Source organism: Mauremys mutica, chromosome 24 (assembly GCF_020497125.1).
Source record: "Mauremys mutica isolate MM-2020 ecotype Southern chromosome 24, ASM2049712v1, whole genome shotgun sequence".
NCBI classification, from domain to species: domain Eukaryota; kingdom Metazoa; phylum Chordata; order Testudines; family Geoemydidae; genus Mauremys; species Mauremys mutica.
The window spans coordinates 1,157,411-1,176,471 of record NC_059095.1 but is presented as its reverse complement, the minus strand read 5'-3'; the positions used below and the strand labels follow the sequence as shown (position 1 = coordinate 1,176,471).

The 19,061-nt window shown below is 51.5% G+C and overlaps 1 protein-coding gene across 1 annotated transcript; it reads left to right on the top strand.

Annotated features, from left to right (window-relative positions):
* Positions 1-5,571: 5,571 nt before the first annotated feature.
* Positions 5,572-14,870, top strand: IL12RB1 (interleukin 12 receptor subunit beta 1). Its single transcript, XM_044998909.1, has 11 exons — positions 5,572-5,604; positions 6,381-6,491; positions 6,672-6,745; positions 7,150-7,366; positions 7,812-7,985; positions 8,519-8,617; positions 9,680-9,826; positions 10,221-10,364; positions 11,740-11,836; positions 11,920-12,001; positions 12,631-14,870. The coding sequence occupies exons 4-11, from the start codon at positions 7,198-7,200 to the stop codon at positions 13,090-13,092; spliced, it is 1,374 nt and encodes a 457-aa protein (XP_044854844.1). The 5' UTR covers positions 5,572-5,604; positions 6,381-6,491; positions 6,672-6,745; positions 7,150-7,197; the 3' UTR covers positions 13,093-14,870.
* Positions 14,871-19,061: the final 4,191 nt, after the last annotated feature.

The window sequence follows — 19,061 nt, the reverse complement described above, 5'->3', positions numbered from 1 at the left end:
TTGCTTTTTTTGCAACAGTGTTACACTGTTAACTCATATTTAGCTTGTGATCCACTATGATCCCTAGATCGCTCTACCCCAGTACTCCTTCCTAGACAGTCATTTCTCATTTTGTATGTGTGCAACTGATTGTTCCTTCCTAAGTGGAGTACTTTGCATTTGTCCTTATTGAATTTCATCCTATTTACTTCAGACCATTTCTCCAGTTTGTCCAGATCATTTTGAATTTTAATCCTGTCCTCCAAAGCACTTGCAACCCCTCCCAGCTTGGTATCACCCACAAACTTTAGAAGTGTACTCTCTGTGCTATTATCTTAATCATTGATGAAGATATTGAACAAACTGGGAACCCTGTGGGACCTCACTCAATATGCCCTTCCAGCTTGACTGTGAACCACTCTCTGGGAACGGTTTTCCAGCCAGTTTTGCACCCACTGTATAGTAGCTCCATCTAGGTTGTATTTCCCTAGTTTGTTTACGAGAAGGTCATGCCAGACAGTATCAAGAGACTTACTAGAGTCAAGATATACCACATCTACCGCTTCCCCCCTCTCCACAAGGCTTGTTACACTTTCAAATAAAGCTATTATCGGCAGGACACAGGCTGCAGCTACTGGCCTTTTTACACAACCTGCCTGGTACTGTTACAAAAGCAATAAGAACAAACAAAATTGCATTGCATGTAACAAATGAAAATTATTCCTCCGCCCAGGCTATCCCAACGAGACACCTGGGGAGCTGTGGTCCCGTAAGTCATAGGGACTGTAGCTACCTAGTGCCTTTCAGACAGAGGTGATTTTCCTCTAGGAATCTGATGCGCTCACCAGGACTTTGAGCAGAGAGAAACAGAAGCCTTGCAAGGGGGGGAGTGTAAACCACACACATTCTTCCCCCCTCCCACACGTCTCATGCAAACACAAATGCAAACACAAATGCCACATAGACCTTATCTCTTACTCCACATGCAAACAGAATCTCTCTCTTACCTCCCCAATCTCTCCCTCTGCCCTATACGAACTCATGCACTCATACACCACCTGCACATGTTCTTTAGCACAGAGACGTACCAGTCACAGTCCCTCACATACTCTCTCTCTATCTCCCATACACCCTTGGACATATCCCTGCACACACAGACACACTTGCAGTTTGGAAGCATCAAACCCTTCTTACCCTTCCTGCAGAGAAGGGCAGATCTGCTGTGGACCTGGGGGGCTTGCTTCATTTCAGCCTGTGGCTAATGGAGAAGGTGCAGGCGCTTTCCCCAGTTAGACGGGCTGAGGAGCAGGCTTCCCACAGAGCCCCAGATGATCCCATAGTCTTTCTTGCACTTAGGGGGGGACATATCTCTGAAGGCTTGAAAACCCAAAAGACAGACAAAGAGGCGGAGGTCAATGCTGGGCCCGGGCCGCTGCAGCATGTGCTGCGAGCAGAGGAAGGCGGCGTGCTGCAGATGCTCACTCCTGTGCTGGGGTTTAGCCCGTTACCATTATCAGGCAGCCCAAGGCTAGAATCGAAGGCCAGGCCTGGAAAGGTGCCTCTCTCTTTGTCACAGGCACAGCCCATTGTAGTGTAGGGCAGTTCCTATGGATCCTGGTGAAGTTTTGCCCTGAACCTTGAATCCAGCTCCAGAGGGCAGGGTCACTTGGCAGGGAGTGAAAACCTGCAGCCCATTGTGTGGGCAGGTGGAAAGGAAAACAACACTTTGGCAAACCCCTGAGTTTCTGTAGCCTAAGCAGTTCCTGCCAGTCCCTGCTCTGTACAGACCCTGGCACCAGCCTCCTGCTATTCACTACACATAGTCCTGGTAATGCCTAACACTGCACATCTGCTACGGAAATCGAACAGGAAAGAACAACTCCAACTGCTTCTTTGTGTCCCCAGGCTCTGCTGAGGATCCAGATTTGGTTTGCTACAGGAACTGCAAGCAATGCAATTTCACCTGCACTTGGAGAGCTAAGGCCACATCAGGAAATGCCACCTATATTCTTAAGTTCTGGTGAGTCGGAAGCCCCAACAGTGGGACCGCGTGAGTGGGAAGGATAGTGCTGTGATGACGTTGTCTGCCTACCTGATGGGCACAATAGAGATGGACAGGTAGATCAAGCAAATAAAAACCCACCTGCATCACGCACCAGGGAGTGGGTGGGGAAGAAGGTATCATGGCACATCTCAAAGCACACAAAACGAACTCACTGGTACGTTTTTGGGATGTCAGGTAATGTATGCACAAAGATGCTGGGGAGATGGAGGATGGATAGAAGGCAGGGAAGGCGACAGGGGACGGAAAGTCAGAAATCCACTGGAGGGGAGGGTAAGTGGAATGCCAGTGAAGGCGATGGGGTAGGTAGGATCTGGACAGGGAGGTGGGGAACTTAGCATTCATCCATCTCCCTAAATTCTCTGCCAGGACCCCATACATAGGCACTAGAAACAAGTGAGAGTTGCTGCGCAGAAGCCTGCAGACAATTTGTACACGTGGATGGTGAAGATATTTGAATGCCAGGCGGCCTGAGCACGCAGCCTGAGGGATAAGACTCAGCGCTGGGGTGCAGAGTGTGCGCATTAGGCCCTCTGGCTCCAGCAGCAGGAAGATCAGCAGTAGGGAAGAGGGTGGAGACAAGGAGATTGGCCTGCTCCCTTCCATCACCGCTGGCCATGCTGCCCTGGGCTGTGCTTGGCACAGCCGGCGCAGGCCTCACTCAGACACACTCAGGATCTAGCCTGGTTAGAGTAAGGCACCCTCTGTAGATTCAGCAGCAGGTGGGCCTTTGCCAAGAGCAGGGGGTTCCAGCGTTCCTCTGGTTCACGGTCCCTGGGCAAGGCTGGCTTGAGCCATACAAGGCCTGTGTAACAATGGGTAGGCCGGGGGCTGGTGGGCAGCAGCGGCACTATGGCACCGCATCACGGACACGCTGCAGTCAACAATGGACACACCCTGGCACTGCAGCAACCAGCTTTCTTCCTTCCCTAGTTATCACAGAACCCACCCCTGCAAGGGATTCAAGACGGCGTCCTCCACTCACTACCGCTTTTCTTACCGGACATTGCGGGTCCTAGAGAACCTCACTGCCTGGGTGGAATCCCACAGTGGAGGCAGAGTCGAGAGGACCCAGAACATCACTTTGCAACTGGAGAATGCCAGTAAGCGTCCCTCTGAAGCGTGCTTTCTTTGTAACGCTGGCCCTTGCTGGGGCGGGGGCTAATGCCAGCTCCCTTGCTGCTGCAGCTGGGTTAGCAGGGGGCCTGGGAGCCTCCTTAGGAAGCAAACAGCTGCTTTCCTGTGATGCAAAATCTACAGCTTGTGAAAGCAGCTGGACTGACAGGCCTGGAACCTGCATCCTCATCCTGCCCAAAGGAAGCCAGTGGCAGGGGAGGCTCCACATGTTATCCCGCCAGTGTGTGTCCCAGCTCTGCCCCAGATGGGGCTAGCAGAAGAGGGGAGCTCAGTTTCCACAGCCATTTAGCCCTGAGCCCCTCTGCTGGGTCTGCCAACATGGCAGCAGGCAGCTGGTGGCACCTGTGCTGGTGTTTTCAGTGACATGGACACCACCGTGTTTGTGTGCACGCATGTGCATATGTGTTTGCATGTATGTGCACACACAAGATCCGTTTCGGAGGTTCCCCTGGCCCTTTTGAATCACACACCACCTCCGCCCATCTGCCCCACCTGTTACAAACCCCAATAACTCCTATTGTCACATTGTAATTCCAGTCAAATTGGATCCCCTGCCGCCTGATCAAATAACATTCTCTAAATCCAATGGTACCCTGAGGCTGACACTGCAGCAGCTAGATAACTGGATTGTCACGTACGAACCGTTACGAAGGGAAGCTCGGTACAGACAGATGAAGGACACCGAATGGACTCAGGTGGGTTGAACAGACACAGTGACCAGCACTCAGAAAAGTGAAGTCCCAAGGGGCAGGGATGCTAAGGCGGGTGACCCCAACCCTGCTCAGGCTCACTACTTCTCCTCCCAGGAATCCCACAGCGAGGACGCTGGCTGTGGAAGCTGACGATCAGTAATTGTCAACACCATTATGTAAGCACGTCTAGTGCACCCACTGCCTGAGCAGCTCAGAGCCCTGGTGATGTATTTCCCGCAGCCCAGCTGCTCCTTCCATCTGTTTCGTTGTATAATAAAGTCTCCCCTTCTTTACCAGGGATGGATTATGCTGTCACCCGTGACAGGATCTGGGGCTTGTTTGCAGGGATTACATAGGAGAAAAACCCAGATAATAATAATAAAACCCGCAGTTTGGTTCCAGTGAAGTCATTCTCAGACACTTCAAAGATGTGATACAAATTGCCCTTGTGCTGCACTGGCCAACAGCACCCAGGCTCCAGCACCCCACACCAGGCCTGGGGGGGGAAGGGGGGTAATGAGGGCCTGAGAGGCCAGTTAGTCTCCTGGGCTCACCTGAGCAGGAGGGCCAGGGTTAACAGAGTGAAGCCCAGCACCTAAGAGCAAAAAGGGGCTGCTGGGGAAGGAGGCTGCAGTCGGTCTCTGGGATGAGGGAGATGTCAGGGACAGGGAGAGACTCCAAGGGGAGAGTGAGCCCAGAGATCCTGCCCTGGAATAAGGACTCTGGCAAGAGGCATGGCAGGGATGAAGTAGCCACAGGGAGTAGAGGAAGTTCCAGTGGCAAACCCAGAAACAGGCAAGAAGAGAGAGAGGCTGGGAAGGAAGGAAACCAGGGAAACAGCAACAAGGACTGGGACTGAGCAGACCTGATTGCTGGTTGTGGGGTCCCTGGGCTTGAATCGATGTAGAGGGTGGGCCCGGGTTCCCCTGCCAGCCACCGGTGTCATGGCATAGAGCCCTGAGCAGGGCTGAATGCCATCTGGAGATAGCATTTGGAGAGTTGTCCTGTTGGGCTTTGTAATCCTGGAAGAGGTGGATTAAACAGTCACCAGGCCAGAGGGCCAGAACTTGGATGCTTGCTCCCAAGTTCTCATCTTTTAGCACTGTGATCTGCACTGTTCTGGGATGGAGCAGGTGCCTCGATCCTTCTCGCAGAGCAATGAAGCTGCAGGAGTTGTTCCTGCTGAGAAAGTGTCAGCTTTGCCCCTGACGGTCTCAGGCTCTCTCTCTCTCCTGCTGTATTTGTTTTGCAGAAAACTCCTTGCATGCGGCTCATAAGAGGTGGGCTCCCCACCACCAAAGCACGTCACAAGAACATGTGAACGGCCACACTGGCTCAGACCAATGATCCGTCTAGCCCAGTGTCCTGTCCTCCAACAGTGGTTGGTGCCAGATGTGTCAGAGGGAGTGAACAGAGCAGGGCAGTTATTGAGTATCCATCCCCTGTCACCCAATCCCAGCTTCTGGCAGTCAGAGGTTTAGGGACACCCAGATCACGGGATGGTGTCCCTGACTATCTTGGCTAATAACCATTGCTGGACCTGTCCTCCAGGAACTCATCTAATTCTTTTTTGAACCCAGTTATACTTTTGGCCTTCACAACATCCCTGGCAATGAGTTCCACAGGGTGACTGGGTGCTGTGTGAAGAAATACGGCCTTTGTATAAGCCTTCTCCGGTTTGTTTTTAGGTGGAGTGTCAGACACGAGGTGAATACAAGGGTAACAACATAACAGGTCAGCTTATTATACTGTACCCTCGCAGATACAGTCAATGCCATTTAAAGGTCTTAATCCCAGCACAGTGAGAGAAACACCTGCTGGGAAGGCCTGGGGACCCTCCCTGCACCTTCTGCCCAAGAGTTCCTCTCGATATCACTGCACGTTCCTAGGAGAGGAGCCCTCTCAGCCTCCGAGTCAACACCCCTATTGCCCAGCTCTGGTTTATGTATGAACCAGATTTGTGCGGCTGCTCACAGCCTATAAACCCTTCCGCTGAGTCCCCACGTCCCACAAAGACTCCCTCAGAAGCACTAGGAGAACGGATACAGAGCCCTGTGCTGCCTCAAAGGTAGAGAAACTGGGAGTGGGTGTCATTAGAGGAAAGCGGTGGCAAAACCTCTGTTCTGTGAGGCACACTGCAGCTGGGGGAGTGCCCAGTCGCCTCCTATCTCCACCCTCTGCTCCTTTCCAGGCATTCAGAATTACAGCTGCTGATCAAATCCATGCACTGCCAGTCACTCAAACACCCACCTGCTCCTTAATTCTCATGCTGGGAGGTAATTTCTCATCTGACACGAGCGTGGCCTCAAGCCCCAGTAGCACCAAGTAAGAGTAGTGCCCCAGGAATTCTGTTCTGATGCTCGGGGACCCAAGCCTCTCTGACCCCACAGGCCCAGGCTCCCGGAAACTGGCTCCAGCTACATGGCAGCCAGAAGGGCACGGTGCACATATGAAGCTGAAAACTCCTGCTGGATTGTTCACTCAGTCCCCGCTGTCTTGGTTTGCTTTAGTGATATGCAGCTTGGGAACAACAGCAGCCTGCGAAGTCCAGATTCGGCACAAAACGGCCCATTGGAGCAGCTACTGGAGCGACTGGAGCAAATCCATCTTTGTTCCTGAGGGTGCGAGATTTCACATGGTTCACTCTGTGGGCTGAAGGGCTTAGAAGAGAGGCTGCCTTTTGGGGGAGGGGAGGAAAATGAAGTTAGGCAAGAAGTGGCAGCTGAGGGGAGGAAAGCCAGAGGGCAGGACTTTGCAGACAGAAACAAACAGGTGGCCAGAATTCCCTGCTGTCGTTCCAGAAATTCCAGAGGTGAATTACACGGTGGGGAGACTTGGGAGGAACGGACAGAGAAACGTGACATTCCATTGGCAGGTAATGCAGTGTGTGGATGAGACACAGCTCCACCACCAGACACGCAGTCAGGTCCGGGACCCTGTCACAGTGCAGTTCCAGTGCGCAGTGTGAATGGGGCCTCAGGCGGTGCTTTACCTCTCCTGGGACAGGGCTACGGCCCTGGCCCCTCTTGTCCAATCAGGATGCAAGCTGTAGTTCCAACATCCTCCCCCATTCAGAGCCCAGATGGGTCTGTGCCAGTAACACAGCAGCTGTGACAGCAGCTTCCTGGCCACTGCATGAGGCCTGCAAACAAGCCCAGACTGCACGACCATTTACACAAGGCTCCCCTTAATTCTGCCCAAGTTACTTACACACACACCCCTACCTTCAGGGGAGCCAGAATCTCGTCTCTTAGTGTCATTCTTCTAAACCCCTGTCAGGAAGCCCGTGAGGAGCAGTGGAAAGTCAATTACACGCTGGCTCTCTACATGCCAGCGTGCAGGTGCACAGAGCTGAAGAAGGAGGTCCCTGAAAAGGACGAGACGACACTGACCTTGGCTCTCTCTGGGGCAGAGTATCACCTTTCTATGAGCGCATCTAACCCAGCAGGGAGAGGCCCTGTGCGGACGTATCGCATTCCTCCAGAACATTGCACAGGTACAGAGACCTCAGCTCCCGCTCCCTGCCTCAGACCAGCAGTCCCTCCAAAGAGCCGCTACCCTAACAAGCCTCCTGAAAGGACCAGACCCATCCACTGCTGGCCCTGCTGCCGTGGCCCCAGACAGGGACTGAAGACAGAGCACTGGGTTCCATGGCATAGCGACTCTCAGCCATTTCCCTGGGTTATTTCCTTCTTTGCGATTTGAACTAACTGCATCCCCAAAGCTCTCAATGTTGTGAGGCCTCTGCAAGGGGGACAAGAGCCCACATCTCCCTCTCTGAGCAACTGCAGGATCAGGGCTTTGAGTAGATGGCGAACAGAGAACTAGACTGCGCCCCTGCCCCCGTGCTGCCTGCCCCTGGATGCCATGAATTTGGTGCCATGTCTTCGTGCCGTTGGTGCCATGTTTCTGCTGAGATGTCTCTTTGTGTTTCCTCCCAGAAATGAGCTTTCTGAATGTCAGCTCAGCTGGCAGCAGCGTGACAGTGCAGTGGGCAGCAAAGACCAATGGGACCTTCTACTGCATTGAGAAGCAACCCCTGGAAGAGCCCCAGGAGGACCACAAGGAATGTATCCACAAACAACTCTTTGAAAAGGACAGCTATGTGGATACAGGTAACAAGGACAAAGCCCACCTCTTTAACACACCTTTCTTCGGCCTCCCAACGGGGACCCTCCTCCTCTGCTAGTTGTTTGGAAACTAAATGCCCCTGTGGTAACAGCCAGCCTGATCCAAACCCCCGCAGTCAGCCTGAATCTCTGCATCAATTTCAATGGCGCAAAGACAGGACGAGTCAGTGTGAGGCAAGTGCATGGTTCCATCTGGTGCCAAAGCCAGCCGTGCTTTCCAAGTTCAATTTGCAGATGAGCCCAGCTGTCATTTGGGGCCTGTGCATGTTTTGGCCTCTCACAATGTTCCTTTACTTATGCTGGAAACTCACTCGACTTGGCGAAGTCGGGAAATCAGCTGAGATATGCAGCCTGCCTCACTTTCTCAGTGACTGTTATGGCCCAGTCCTAGTCTCACCATGGCGCAGCCAGGCCCTCCCCGGGGGATCAGGCAGTGCAGACAGAAAGGTCACTCCCATCCCCTAATCTGAGGGGGTGTGTGGGGAGGTTTGACGATGTCTCCTGGTTTTATGCTCCAGGGACAGTGAAACCCAGGACGTGTTACAGAATTGCCATTCACGGAGGGGGACCAGAGAAGCACTGGACGGTCGGTTCCATGTACCACTTTGCTACAAACAGTAAGTCTGCATATGGTGTGTTTCCACTGGAGAAGGGCAAGACCCACTAAAACTGCTCTTATCACACAAGTGCTAGGCAGAGTGTGATTCCCAGATGATCTGGGGTAGGCAGGGCCTGTGATCCTCAGAAGAGAGGGGCTGATGGTGCAATTAGTTCTTTTTAAATGCATTGTTCGGGGGAGGGATTCTTTTCTCATGTTCTAAAAATTGGCCAGTTGCACGTAGTAATAGCCCCTCTGTCACGGAGTGTGGGGGAGTCCGGGCCCTGCACCCCCGCCACTTCCTCCGATTTACCGTGATTCTCAGCCAGCCAGTACAACAGAAGGTTTATTAGACGACAGGACACAGTCCCAGGCAGGGCTTGTAGGTACAACCAGGACCCCTCAGCCAGGTCCCTCCGGGGGGCAAGGAGCTTAGACCCCAGACTTGGGTTCCTGCCTCTTCCCAGCCAGCCCAGAACTGAAACCAGAAACCCCTCCAGCCGGCTCTCTCCCTGTGTCCAGTTTCTGCCTTCACCCAGGGAGCAAGAAATTATTTGTCACGGCCCTGCACGAAATGTGCGAGGCCCCTCAGAGAAACAAACAAGGCCACAGTCCCTGCCCTGCAGAAGGAACCGTCTCAGTTTTACGTCACGCAATAAGTGCATGACGAGAACTCATGCAAGAGGGCAAGGGGAAGTCCTCTCCAGCCATACACAAGGGGCCTTTCCCAAACCCGCATGGCTCGCAGGGTGGCTCTTCAGAGCACTGGTCTGTATTCGTGGGAAAGCAAGACGCCTGTATAATCCTCACTCCGCAGAGGCAGGAATTCTTTAGGGACAGGCAGCCCTCTAAGGGTTCAGTCTGTGTTCAAGCAAAGGCTGAAGACTCATGTTGTCAGTTCTTATTTTCCCTAAACCATTTAGTGTGTCGCTTGTGATCCAGTGAACTGAAGTTAGCAGGTTATGGGCAGATGAAATAAGCCGTGGTGAGAAGATCCACAGCTTCCTGGCCTGTTTTCTAGCTGTGAATCCATGTGCACTCAGCCAATTACTGCTTTTCTTTCCTACCTCCCCTTTCACAGCTTCTTGGGATGGGCCCATTCACATCCGGAACATCACAGCGAACTCTGCATTCCTGCTATGGAAGCCGTCACCGCTCTCCCAATGCCCCGGCGTGCTGAAGAAATACATCATCTGCTACACAAGTGAGCAGGCCAACGGAATGGCACGTGAGTGTGAAACACCTGGCTTTGTCTCCCTTCCAATGCGTTACCGACCCCAGCGGGCTGCGGCATGGCCAGGCTCACAGGGAGGCAGTGCCGAGCTGGGCAGAAATCAGCCAGTGAGTGCACCTGCTCCCGCTGCCTCTAGAAAGGTCAGTGAGTCCATGTGCCAAATAGATCTAGGGACAGGAGCACAGAGAGAAGCTGGGCAGGGCAGGGAGACAGAAAAAGAGACGGGAGGGAGGAAGGAAGGGGGCTGATGGGCCCCTGTTCTGTAGGTGGAGGGTGTGGTAAGCAGTTTAAGAACTGAAACTGGGACAAGCTGTTTCAGAAAGAAAGCAGAACTGGGAGGGGTTTCCATGCTGTTGATAGCTCAATTAATCAGTCATCATCTACTCAGATCATGAAGTGAACTCCTCAGTGACGCACTGCACCCTACAGGACCTGCAGCCCAGCACCTCCTATCGAGTTGGGATTCAGGCAGCCACAGCAGACAGAGATGGGTCCTGCAGTCCCCGGCACCTGTTTACCACCACGAAGCTCGGTAACAGCCAATGGGTCCTTCCCCCCATGTTTGCTTGGCCCAGGGCGGGGACTGAAGTGAACATGCTGCAGGAGCTGCTTGAGGCTCAGACTCTCAAGAGGCTCTTTCTGCCTGCGGGAGTTTCTCTTCTCCCGGGGGCCGGCATCTCTTCTCTCCTGCAAGCAGAGTGATGCAGCTTTTGCAGAAGCTGAGGGCAAAGATGCTCACAAAAGCAAAACCAGGAAAAACAGAAAAGTCTGTGCTTCCCCCAGGGGTCCAACGATCAATGGGAAACGTGTACTTCTATTTGTATTATGGCGGCTCCCAGAGGCCCCAGCAGAGCTCAGAGCCTGCTGTCTTAGCCCCTGTACCAGCATGCAGGGAAAGACTTTACAGCCTAAATAGGTAAGGCAGGAAGGGAGGATTGTGATCCCCCTTTTCCTGAGGCGCAATGGTATGAAGTGATCTACCCAAGGTCACACTGTGAGTCTATGGCACAGCCAGGAATTGAATCCCAGCCCCCCTAGGCCTAGCCTGTGGCCTGAACCACAAAACCACCTTTCCTGGAGTGGCTGAAGCCCTGACCCTGTCCCCTGGCCTGGCCACAGCCTCCCTGACTGGAATCTGCCCTTACACGCCACAGGGGCAGCTAGACAGAGGCCAAGCCCTGCCAGAGTCAAAGACCTGCTGACACCCAGCCCCACAGGCACCATACAAACAGGTCACCCCTCGGGAAAGGGACCTGAGGCCTTGGCACTCCTTGGGCGTGTGCTGCCGGCACTCGGGCTGGCAGGGCCCATAGGGAACGTCGATGCTGCAGCTGGGCGTGAGCCAGGCACAGACTCGTGTCAGAGGGGCTCAAGCAGCTCAGGTGGGAGCTGTGCTCTCAAGCCCGCCTGTCCCCCCAGGCTTGAGATCCAAGCTGCAGCCCGAGCTGCCATGTCCACACTGCTCGAGCCCCCGCTAGCCCCACTCTCTCCCCCGGGGCTGCTCACTTCCAAGTGCAGTGTGGACACTCCCCACCCAGCTCCCTCAAACATAGGTGCCATTCCCAGTAGAAACAAGGGACCAGCACAGGACACCAACACACGCCTCTATTGGGAAGGGCGGCGTGCCAAGGAAAGCAACCAGGGCATCCAGGGATTGTGCTGGGGAAAGGAGACTATCCACGTTCATGCCCACAGTGTGGCCACCTCAAGGCTCAAGCCATAGGCTGTGCTAGTCCCTTCACTCCGGCACATCCCTGCCTTCTTGGCTGGGAACGAACGCCAAGTGCTGTCAGCCGGACACTGGGACCGGGGCAGGGTGGGGGATGGTCACTTGTACAAATGTTTTCTGTGTCCCATGTAATGCCGGTTCCAGAGGGCTCTAAGAGCAAAATTGTGTTTCCTCCTAGGTCCCAACCCTGCAGAGTGGAAGCTCAACTTCAGGTACCTCAGTATTTTCCTAGGCGTCCCTGTCCTGGCTGTGTTTTACCACTTCCTCAAAAAGAGGTGAATGCACCTACTTTGCCCTCCCATTCTCCCTGCCCTTTCGCTCTTCTGCACGTTAACCAACCTCTGCCAATGTCTTCCAGGGCCAAGAAAATGCTGTTCCCGCCTCTGCCCAACCCCATGGACAGCGAAGCCATCAAGTTCCCAGCTGAGGAGATGAGCCAGGTGAGTCTCTGACCCTGAACTCTCACCCCTGGGAAGAAGCTACAGGCCAGGTCTGCTGTGGGGAAGACGATAACGCGTGAGACACAAGTCAGAACATTGTCTGAGGGAGAGTAACGCTGCATGGGGAGTTGTGATCAAACCAGGCGTTGCAGCTCTCATGTAATTGCTGAACAATGTGCCAATAAAATATTAATTTGAGCACATCTGACCCCCAAACCCTGCCCAAAAAGGCCTAACATAGGGAGGGAAAGGTCTGGACCAAGTGCCATAGATATACAGACCCACAGTCAGCAGCAGGATTTGAAACTGGGTCCCTCAGCTCCCGAAACACAGGCCCACCCAAGTTCAGGAAGTGGTCTACAAGTAGCAGGCTCTTAGAGTCGCTGTGGCCAGTAGCGAGAGGGAATCCAATCACAGGCCCTAATCCAGCGTATGTCCCAGCAGCCTGGTGGCAGGCCCAGGCAGGGTCTGAGAGCTTGGAATTGTGTAGCTTCTTGCCTGAAATGCACCAGGTCTGTTCTGCCTTCGGCATGTCGACATGATGGTTTGTACTCAGTGCACAGATGACCGACACACACATGCCCCACATCAGGCTGCTTTGCACTGAATACGTGCTGTGTCCTTTCCAGGTGAAGCCACGGCCAGGCTTTGTGGAACCGTCAGAGAAAGTCAGCCCCACAGAACCGCTGGTGACCACATTTATCTCGGACAAAGGGGAGCCTGACATGAACACAGAGACGCGCTCGCTGCATCTCTACCCCGTGACTGAAGAAACGGCAGAGATGTTACAGGCCAAGGAGGGGCAGGCAGGCTCTGAGAATGACCTGCCATTTGAGTATAGAAGGCAGGTGCTTCTGACCCCAGCGGAAGAGGAACAGGAAGAAGATGATTTCAGAGAATTCGCTGGTGTTTGTGGTCAAAATAACCTTGCCGAAGCAGGCACAGGGCCTTCTCAGCCCCACCCAGCCGAGGGTGCTGCCATGGAGCGGACAGGGCTCTCTCGGCCCCTGGTGCAGCTCTCCTTGCTGCTCTCAGACAAGCCCGTCATCATAAAGAATGGGGGCAGCTTTGACCTTTTACATGATAAGTGAACCTTGTCTTGAGGGTTCAGCTTGGGACAGCCTGGGAAGACAGAGTGTTGCAGTGACAAGGCACCATGTGCTCAGGCCTGTCTGGGCAGAGACCCCATGGTGCAGGACACGGGAGCCTCAGCAGATCTCCTGAGAGACTTCAGATCTCAGCCTCTTTTTTCAGATTTTGAGTGTGAACTCTTTGCAGCAGGGGCTGTCTTTTATTATACATGTCCCAGTCCCACAATGAAATACTGAAGAGGAAGACAGGTTTCAGAGCGGTAGCCATGTTAGTCTGTATCAGCAAAAACAATGAGTTGTTTTTACTGAATAGGAAGAATGAACTGTTAGAAAATCCTTTATATTTTGATGTGTGAGAAAAGGTCCCACAGTCCAGCCATGGTCTCCTATTTTCTCATATTCCAGAGCCCCTTTCCTTGATTAGTATCAGGGGGGAGCCGTGTTAGTCTGTATCCACAAAAACAACAAGGAGTCTGGTGGCACCTTAAAGACTAGCAGATTTATTTGGGCAGAAGCTTTTGCATCTGAAGAAGTGGGTTTTTTTAGCCACAAAAGCTTATGCCCAAATAAATCTGTTAGTCTTTAAGGTGCCACCAGACTCCTTGTCATTTCCTTGTTTGAGATTCTGTACGGTGGCAATAACCAGGGGTCGTGCTTTTGCAGGCGGGAGTTTCCTTACAGAATGGGGATCATCTCATCACCTAAGAAACCCCCAGAGGTTTGTTCTTGGCACCGATCAGGAACACGAGCATGCTTCTCTGTTTGTAAAGGTGCGTTCCCTTTGCTGCCCCACACCAAACAATCTCACTTTCAGCAAGAGAGAATCCCTCAGCTCACAGGCCTCAGGAGCAGGGTGTGTACTGCTCGCGATAACCATGTACCACTGAATCACTGAGTCAGTGTCGGTCTGTGGAGTCAGGCCTCACACCGCAGACCCTACTGGAAAGGATATACCAACTGCTGAACAAAACCATTCCTGGATAAAGACTTTGGTCACTAAAACGGACAAGCTGGTTACAGATCTAAGTCTCTGTTCACCCACTACGCACAGAAGCACAAATACCCAATAATGCCAAATGAGGGGGTGGTTTTAGGATGCAAAAATGGAGAATAGGATCAGCTAGAGACTACCAAACGTATCTCCCTTTCAGACTTGTGCTAGGGTTTGAAGCCAAGGTGGTGCCAATGACCCCTGCCTGTTTAATATAGTTTGTATAGTAGGAAGCTTGGAGAGCACCAATATGCCACACGCAGTAACAGGAGCGAATCCTCGACTCAGCGCTTATTCCGTGGGTGCAGCTCAGAGACTAGCTTTCATGTTTCAAGCTTAGGCTGTTGCAGGTAATTCGTGTCTTATTTAAGGCAAGGTTGAATCAGCACTGAGGATTGAGGGTTAACTTGTGGTTTGGCCTACATGATACATTTCTCGGAGACAGTCTCAGCGCGTGCTGAATGTTCAAAAACATTTAGCAGCTTGGGAAAGTACAGGGAAAACCTGATGCTATCAGATGCTCAGCGACCTTCCCTGTACAAAAACATCAGCGGCATATGAATCAGACTCAGTGGGCACACAGCCACCTGAGACACAGTTGGGGAGCTGCCTTGTCCCTCACCCTGCAAAGATACCAGCTGCCTAAAACGGTGAATCTAGTCCTAATGCCACTGGTTAATGCACATGCAGAGCTGCTCAGCTCATATAGTACCAATAATCACTGTACTGCAAAGTGATCGGAGTTTGTAGGGTGAATTTATTATTAATAAATAATTAATGTGCCAGATTTTAGTGAATCTCTTTTTGCTTATCTTCCTTATTCACCCCTGCCATAGATTACATGTAACCCCCCCCAGAGTAAAATAGAGAGCTCCCCTCAAAAAACAATTATATAAAACAACAAAATCCAACTACAACAAATATTGTGGTACTAACCTAGTGTGCAAACAATCATTCTGCTGGCACGTTGCATCCCTTTCTCCCCCACTCGCTCTGTCTATTTAGATGGGAAACTGTTCGGGGCAGGGACTGTCTCCTATGCTGTTTGTGCAGTGCTCTGATCTCAACTGGGCTGCTGGGTGCTACCGGAATAGAGACAAACAACAAGCGAAGGTGTTAGTAATGGGAGTGTGTCCCTAGAATCCACTTGTGATCCCAGCAGTCCCTAGCACTGCCTGGAGTCCACGGGGTGCTGTGAGTGCAAGTGTGGCTTTGCTCCAATCTCGTCGGAATTCCCATAAACAAGATCTTTGCTAGAAAGAACCAGGAGATTTTGGGCACAGAGCAGAACAGTTTTCCTGGGGGTGGAGGGAGAACTAATCCTCACGGTGAGATCTCTGCAGATGTAAGAACATTACAATCCAGGTGGCAGTCATTTGCTCACAAATTCCCTTGGAGACAAGCCCAGATCATAGAATCATAAAAGATTAGGGTTGGAAGAGACCTCAGGAGGTATCTAGTCCAACCCCTTGCTCAAAGCAGGACCAACACCAATTAAATCATCCCAGCCAGGGCTTTGTCAAGCTGGGCCTTAAAAACTTCTAAGGATGGAGATTCCACCACCTCCCTAGGGAACCCATTCCAGTGTTTCACCATCCTCCTAGTGAAATAGTGTTTCCTAATATCCAACCTAGACCTCCCCCACTGCAACTTGAGACCATTGCTCCTTGTTCTGTCATCTGCCACCACTGAGAACAGTCAAGCTCCATCCCCTTTGGAACCCCCCTTCAGGTAGCTGAAGGCTGCTGTCAAATCCACTCACTCTTCTCTTCTGCAGACTAAATAACCCCAGGTCCCTCAGCCTCTCCTCGTAAGTCATGTACCCCAGCCCCCTGATCATTTTTATTGTCCTCTGCTGGACTCTCTCCAATTTGTCCACATCCCTTCTGTAGTGCGGGGACCAAAACTGGACACAGTACTCCAGGTGTGGCCTCACCAGTGCCAAACAGAGGGGAATAATCATTTCCCTTGATCTGCTGGCAATGCTCCTACTAATACAGCCCAATATGCTGTTGGCCTTCTTGGCAACAAGGGCACACTGCTGACTCACATCCAGCTTCTCATCCACTGTAATTCCCAGGTCCTTTTCTGCAGAACTGCTGCTTAGCCAGTCGGTCCCTAGTCTGTAGCAGTGCATGGGATTCTTTCTTCCTAAGTGCAGGACTCTGCACTTGTCCGTGTTGAATCTCATCAGATTTCTTTTGGCTCAATCCTCCAATTTGTCTAGGTCACTCTGGACCATATCCCTACCCTCCAGCGTATCTACCTCTCCTCCCAGTTTAGTGTCATCTGCGAACTTGATGAGGGTGCAATTAATCCCATCATCCAGATCATTAATAAAGATGTTGAACAAAACCGGCCCCAGAACCGACCCCTGGGGCACTCTGCTTGATACCGGCTGCCAACTACACATCAAGCCTATACTTAGGGTGAGATGGGAGTTTTGCCATTGGCTCCAACAAAGCCAGTTTTTCATCCTTAGTCTTTATAATCATTTATCACAGCTCACTCCCTGGCCTCTTGCTTATCTGGGCTGTTGTGACCTGACTAGGGGACTTTCTCAACTAGGGGAGGGAGCAGAGCATCAGGGCTTCTGGAAAATGACTGGCGAGCTCTTTCCTCTTAGACCTGGCAATGGAAAGTAAGACTGTTCTTCACCCAGTCACCAACACTAAAACTGTAGTGGCAAGTTAAGAAACCTATCAGTGCTCTGCATCATCCTCTCACTTCCTGATGCGACATCTAGCTCTTCTGCTCACTTGCTTGTCACTTTTTCATGGACTTTAGACACCGACCTTATCATCATCAATAGTCACCTGCCCTGTTTTTTTTCTGTTCCAAGTTGTATAGCAATAAAATCTCTGTTATTTAGAAACTGGGATCCCCTTTCATCCTGAGTGAGGACAAAGTGCTTTACGGACGAGACACATGGATCACTTCACCCAGCATCAAAATGTCGCCACTTCAGGATGAAACACGACAGCTGCTTCACAACACTCAGCCACGGTGTACAAGTGTTTAGAGCATGAAGTGAACATTCAATCCAGCTGAAACACCAAGGAAAATGGAGGTAGCTGGAATGCAATGATCAGAGCTGGAATTTGGCAAAGGCACCAGGATTAACAAAATTCACTCTAGTGGCAAGTGCCATGAGATTTTTAATAAGAACAGCTGGGCAGGACCAGTTTTATCCTTCTTTCTCTAGTAAGAGAATGTCTCCTAACCCCATGCTTGGGCACTTCTTTCATTCTAATTCAGAGGGAAGGATACCACCTGCGGAATAACCATCACCACTTCCAGCAGTACCTGGGTGTTAGTGCTCAGTCTCTTTTCAGAGTACCGGCCATCCTCATGGGTGCGCAGCAATGTTGGACCTGACACAGTCCTAGCACAAGATGCTGCTAAGGGGTCTCCTTGAGTCTAGTCACAGGTAGTCTGAATTCTGCACAGCTGCAGGAGCCACATCTGACAGTGGTTGCTGACCTGGGTGAAACATGTTGGTGTATCACTGACCAGCTTACCGCTAATTGGCCTCCTTTGGTGGTAGCTCAGCACCTCTGCTGAATAATTTGGGTCTGGAATCAAATTCCCCCTTCTGCCTTAGTAGCTGGCTGGTCCTTTCAACTGAGGGCTGGAACAGATGTTCCAAGGAAGATTCCCACTCACAGCCAAGGAGAGAGGCTGCATAGGAGAGCTGTTAAGGGACTCAGAGAAGATGCTGTGACTTGTACTGATTGTGCAATCTATCGAAACCAAACATCACCGATGTTAACTAAGAGATAAACATCAAGCATCTCTGAAGTGAGTGTACCGCAACACAAATAAAAACAATAAGCGAGTCTCAGCTAAACCAACCTGCAGGATATTTACCCCATGCACCTAAGACTGATTCTCAGCTTGCTTCCAATGCAGGTCTCTGCAGCCTGATTATAGCCTGGTTTCGAAGTGTGTTTTCAATATTAACTCCTATGTAATTGGTAGCTCCTGCCCCTGGATTACATTCTTTGAGAACCAGGTCCTCAGCTGGTGCAAGTTAGCATTGACATGAATGGAGCTTTGCTGATTTAGGCCAGCTGAGAATCCGGCTCAGCATTTTAAAACATCTTTACATTCTGTAAAGGCAGGAACTTTAAGTCTTTATCTTTCTTATGAATTTATAACTTCTTTCAATAACCCTCTTTAAGCTGATGGAAGGACTTTGCATAAAAAATACCAAACAAAGCTGCAGTCAGCAAGGTCTCCCCCCGCCGCCCAACAGTTTGCAACAAGGAATCAGAATAAGTCAATACAAGAAAGAAGGAATAAATGGAGCATTCCCCAGCCTGCATTCAGGCTGGATCTGTGATGCTGGCTGAGGCCAACTTTTCCAAAGCAGCAACTCCTGTTGCCCTTTTCCTAAGCACCTGTGCTAGGGAAGGAGAACTGAACTTGGGAGCTGGCCACCCTGGAACCTGCTGTATTTTCTTATCATCATAGAGCCTTCATGTGTCTGGTGTTGTGGGGGCAGTCAGTGCTGTGCAGCAATACCACCACCTAGCGCTTACAGAGCGCTTTCCATCAGTCGCTTTATGCGTTTTACAGAGCAGGTAAGATCAATTGCTGCACTGCACATATGGATGAATTTCCATCTAGACAGGCTCTATTTGTGTTATGGTAGCACTTGAGGCCCTGGTCTTGTCTGGGGTTCCATTGTCCTGGTCCCTACTCCTAAAAACTTATAATCTAAAGAGACAGGACATACAGAAGGAGGAGGAGGATTGGCCCTGTTTGACAGATGGGAACTGAAGCACAGAGAGGGTAAGCAGCTAGCCCAGCGTCACACAGGGAGACCGTGGTAAAGCTGGGAATGGAAGACAGATCTCCTGAGTCTTAGTCCAGTTCTTTACCCACAAGCCTGTCCTGCTACATGCTGGCTACTGCCATTTGGGCAATGGAAAACATGGGCATTTTGATCACAAAACTCCCCTTTGGTCTGTAT